Source organism: Morone saxatilis, unplaced genomic scaffold (genome assembly GCF_004916995.1).
Source record: "Morone saxatilis isolate NCDOM2014 unplaced genomic scaffold, NCSU_SB_2.0 Contig9, whole genome shotgun sequence".
Lineage (NCBI taxonomy): Eukaryota > Metazoa > Chordata > Actinopteri > Moronidae > Morone > Morone saxatilis.
This window is the reverse complement of record NW_023340268.1, coordinates 11,197,970-11,203,250: the sequence shown is the minus strand read 5'-3', so window position 1 is coordinate 11,203,250 and position 5,281 is coordinate 11,197,970. Positions and strand designations below refer to the sequence as shown.

The window sequence follows — 5,281 nt, the reverse complement described above, 5'->3', positions numbered from 1 at the left end:
CAGGTTGTGAAATACAAACAGCACAATCAATCACAATCTGCAACTTCACCACTAGATGCCACTAAATCCTACACAGTGGTCCTTTTAAACTGTGAGCTCACAGTTTCAGTCACACTAATGGACATACATTTGCATTTTCACAGTTTGAAGAGTCAGTATAAATATATATTATATACATAGAAGCTGTCAGTGTGACTGCAAAGACAATGAGCTCAGTGGTGACCTCAAGTTAAGTAAAATTCTGAGATAATTTGAGAGTAAAAACTAGAAATGAGTTAATGTTAATCTCAAAAGATTAGTTGATGCCACTAAACTGTGTGTGTAGTTACTGGTTACTTAACAGATTAAAATATTACATACAAAACATATCAGTACATAAAATATGTTATTTAACAGTTAGCAAGACAAAGTAGCTCCACCTTGATTAATATATACACTTTCATATATACACTTTCAACGGTTTAAAGGTGTCGTTCCGCATTCAAGTAAGTGACATTTTGAATGTGGGATATTATGATAATATTATCTCAGTTGATAAAATACCATTTATGACCAGCTGGGGGAGACAAAAGACAAGTTGTCTCCACTAAAAATCTCAATGACCTTGTGGATTTGGCTGCAGTAAAGCTTACATCACTACCTGGCTCTGCATCATCCTCAGTAATAAAGGAAAAAGGTTTAGGAGGATGACGATGGACATTAAGGNNGGGGGGGGGGGGGGGGGGAGTTAAGATATAGATGAACGAGAGAATATTTTGGTGAGTAAGTAAACTTTTGGATCAGCAGAGGAGGGGACGGTATGTGGAGCCGAGAACAGAAGGTGCAGCTGGTGCGAGCTAAAACGATGGCAAAGGGACAAAACTGTTCTCTGCACACTTCCTTTCTCACAGTTTTTCAGTCCCTCTCTCCTGCTCTCTCCTTTGATGCCGCTGTCCCGTTTCTTTCTACCCCCTTTCCCCCTATATCCTACTCTATGCTGCATCCCTCCTTCTTTTCCTTCTTCATCGTCTTCCAACCTTCCCTCCCTCCTTCTTTCCTCCTCCTCTAGTTCCCACGCAGCACATGGGGCCAGCCGGGCTGCTATTGTCCAGGATATCCCCTCCTTGTTAATGGCTTCCTGTGCACACACAGAGGGCTGCTGAGAGAAACAGGCAGCCTCATCTGATACCAGGCGTCGCCACGTACTGCGAGCGCGCACACACACACACACACACATACACACACACACACAAAAACATCGAGGCATCAATGAGCAAACATACAAACCGTACATGCACACAGAAACACATTAATACCCACACAATCTCAAACACGCTTGAACAAACAGACATGCAAATGCACACTCACACACATAAAAAGACGCAGATAAAGCCACAGGAAATTTATCTGAACTCTTTTATTACAGGGAAGTTGTCATTACCACCAGCAATGACTTTGAAAAGCTGAGAAATCTGATTTGTCTGTGCTTGCTTGTGCTTTGTACAACCATAAAATTTACAAACTCACAGTGAGGTTTACCAGGAGACACCAAAATATCAGGTGCAAAGCAGAAGTTGGTCTTTCTAAAGGAAAAACAACTGAATTGTGTTGCCTTGTTTTACTGCAACTGCAGTGACAGATACATATAAACTGACTTGATAAAATGCTGCTACTTTGAACAGGAACAAACAAGGTGATAAAAAAAAGAAATCACCCAAGCATCAGTTACATGAGGAATGCAAAAAAAATGTGTAGAGCTGGTAGAAAACTGGTAAACCATATGTGCAGCCTCAACTGTTAAGGACAAGATTTACTGTAGAGAGGAAACATAACTTGAGGAAGCAAGTTTAAACAATGGAGCGCCATATGAACATCGGAGATCGTGGGTAAATCACGGTTACGTTTATTTCAACCAAGCTGGTAGATAACTTCTGTTCCCAGTATTTAGTCAAACAAACACCTGGTTTCGGTTATTCCACCCCATAAAATGCCGTAAAAAGGGGGTGACTCTCAACCACCTCAGGCCCTCCTTTCACACCCCCTCCTCTCTGTATTTAACCGGGGCACCAACACTGGGTGTTTCAGCTCAGAGGGAAAACAATGGGGGGGCAATTTCGCCCAGGAACTTGACGGGCGGCGACTGCTTGACCATCTGGAAAAGCCATTCCTGATAGGCTGACAACAGCGGGTGAAACTTCTAAAGGGGTAGGCAGGAACAGAGATCAATCACAATAAATCACTCTTGTTGCTTTTTAGTCGTCGTCTCCCTCCTCACTGTTTTTTTTTCTTCTATACAAAACACAATACATTAGCAAGAAAATAAAACTCCTATAGCTAGGTGTATCCTCTGTGGGATGTCAACATCATAGAAAAAATAGTACTTTCTTAGTTGGGAAAATAAAAAGTCCTTGTCCTTGAAAGTCCAGCTCAGCTGGGTAGTGAGTTGAGTCTACATTATGTAGGTTTTCACTTCAGTCAGAAAGCTCCTATCTCCATACCCCAGGGTCTGTAGGGTTTGCCCACACTGGATGTTGGTGCTGGGGGGCTGATGGTGGTGGTGGGGGAGATGAGGGGGAAGGCGCTGAAGGGGAAGGGGAACGCAGAGAGGGAGGAGAGGAGAGGAGGGGAGAGCTTGGACGCTGATGAGGAGACCAAGGCGTGGTGGACGGTGGTAGGAGCGGCAGTGGTGGGGGGAACCCGGATCGGGCCTTGATCTGAGTGAGGGGTGACGCTGCCGCTGCGCCTGCCTGGGACGTGAGTCTCTGCAGCCAACGAGGATGATGAAGAAGAGGAGGAGGAAGAGGCGGATGAAGTGGATGTAGACGACAGAGGAGTTTGTGGGCTGCTGGTGGTGCTGCGGGGTAAAGGTGCCAGTGGTTGGTGCTGTTGGTGCTGGAGGAGGAGGGGGTGGGTCAGGTGGGCAGGAGGGGATCCAAACGCAGAGCCCCACGCCAGGTGACTCAGGCCTGAGTGAGCCTCCCTTTGACTGGCGTAGTTGTTCAGGTGGGAGACCAGACGGAGCCGCAGAGGGTCTGTGCTGTCCAAGCCTTCGATTATGCTCAGATAGCGGGCCGTCTCAGCCAGGCACTCCCTGAAACCCAGACCACGGTAGTCCATCGCCAGGGCATGGGCGTCAAAATAACCTGAAGGAGACGCAAGAAGACAGCAGATTAGTAAAAAACAGTCACTTGAACTGCACACCACAAAACAAGTTTGTCCAGAATTGAAGGAGCTCTGTCTGACATGAATCAATATGCCCCTGGCTTTGGGACTGTGAAAGAGTAAATAATCAGACGCATATGATTGGCAAACCAGCCGGACCAGTTTAAACATTTATAATCTCGATATTTCTTTTATTTAATGTTTATTTATTCTTTTTTTTTCTTCAAGAATGAGAACCAACTGGTCACAAAAGTATCCACTGTCCAATTTTTGCTCTAAGCACATGAGTCTTCAACAAGTGAAAAAGTGTTTTTCTTCAACCATTAAATGCTCCCAGCCGTACCTTTGCCTCCAGCTGCATGAAGCATCTTCAGATGGTCAACAGTCATTTGCAAAATCTCTGCTTTCTCCAGTTTGGCTGAGCCCTTCAGTGTGGGGGAGACAGAAAAGGAGCCATTTAGACACATAGAGCATAAACGAACAAAGTGGCTTTTCATATTGCTGTATAGACCTGAAGTGAAGTTAAAAGTCGTGCTGCCTGTTGCTCACCTGTTTCTCGAAGGCGCTGGGAACCAGCCTGCGCAGCTCGCTGAGGCTGTTGTTGATTCTGTCACGGCGCCGTTTCTCAATAATCTGAGCGAAGACACAACACGTTTTATCTGGTTATTATCAGAACATGCGCACATGAACACTAAAGTGCGGATATCACACACGAGGTCTACAGTTGCACAGTTTAAATAGAACTTTACTTACTCCTCGACGCCTTTTTCTCGCCTGCACCTGAGTTGATGTTGTGGGAGACATGGACCCGAGAGGAGAGCTCATGTTCCTTAAAAGAGATGAAACAAGGGAGGCTCAGTCAATATCCCGTTGAGTTTATCGATGATTAATAAATACTGAAGCTAGTGTTACAGCCGTTTGATCCGCTAATCTGAATCCCTTTTAAAAGAGAGAAAATATAAGACTTCAGGGCCAAATAACTCACCCATTCTCGTCCGCGCTCTCCTTCTCCACCTCAATAGTCTCATCCAGCTCGCTGTCCGAGGAGCTAAAATCGTGATTCCTTTTCATTTTTAAATTGGTTCACAATAGTCCTCCAATGCGCTTGTTGTGTCTGCGTCTGACGTGCGTCTGCCCAGGTTTGCCCGGAGCTCCTCCGTTTGAAGCACTCAGCTTTCCCACGGTGTCATTTCAACTCTGGAGCCGGCCAACAGGGGCGGGGCCTCGGGCCGAGCCAGCCAATCACAAAGCGGCAGTGGGTTTGAGTGACAGCGCAGTTGGCCCAAACACATCTTAGTGCGCTTCGGCAAGTCAGAGAGGAGAAAAGAAGTCAAGACGTCTCACTCTGAGGATATTACTGGAAGTAGTGGAAGAGATTTTAAAGTGTACCTGTTAATGAGATCTGACTTTTCTGAGCACTTCACATCCAGGGTGGATTATAGGGTCAGAAACCTTGTTGTGTAACTCTGTCTGCTCCAGAATGCTCTCTGAATGGAGTTTGTAATGAGATTGTTTGGCTGCTTCCTCCAAGGTCCAGAATAAACTTGACAGACTGGCTTCTTTAAGTCATGCTAATGGATTTTTGCACTGATCCTCTTTGTAGTCTCTCTATTATTACCAGTTTGTTGGAATAATTACATTTTTCATTATGTAACCTGCCAAGAGACACAAAGAAGATGTATGCATAATGACATGCTGTGTTGTTTTTTTAGACGTAGACATACCGAGCAGGTATAGGCTACCTGCACATATCCTATAGATGTCTTCATTGGCCAAAGTCAACATTTATTTGTAGGATTAGAATATATATCCCAACACATTTTTCCCTCAAAGGGCTCAAACATTGTCAACGCTGTGGATTAAAGGTGACCACCACACACTGAACTTTACTGGGACTTCATTAGGAATGAACAATGTGTTTCACCTGTAGCTTCTTCATGTCAGCGTGAGATGTTCCCGCGACCTTCCTGCACCAGAGCCTGACTGCTGTGACTATCTGTGCACGGGGAGATCTGTTCATGGTCAACGATGTGTTTATGTCTTTTTTTAATCCTTAGCTTTTGGTTATTTTCCTCTTCTTGTAAACTTGGACTTGCTCTTCTGCTGATAAAGTTCAATCTCATTGGGTTTTTTTTTTTGT

General features: G+C 44.9%; 1 protein-coding gene across 1 annotated transcript; it reads right to left on the bottom strand.

Moving 5' to 3' along the window:
* Positions 1-1,381: 1,381 nt before the first annotated feature.
* On the bottom strand, positions 1,382-4,313 carry hey1 (hes-related family bHLH transcription factor with YRPW motif 1). Its single transcript, XM_035681710.1, has 5 exons — positions 4,127-4,313; positions 3,895-3,970; positions 3,691-3,774; positions 3,485-3,566; positions 1,382-3,122 (listed from the first exon to the last, which is right to left on the bottom strand). The coding sequence occupies exons 1-5, from the start codon at positions 4,210-4,212 to the stop codon at positions 2,455-2,457; spliced, it is 996 nt and encodes a 331-aa protein (XP_035537603.1). The 5' UTR covers positions 4,213-4,313; the 3' UTR covers positions 1,382-2,454.
* Positions 4,314-5,281: the final 968 nt, after the last annotated feature.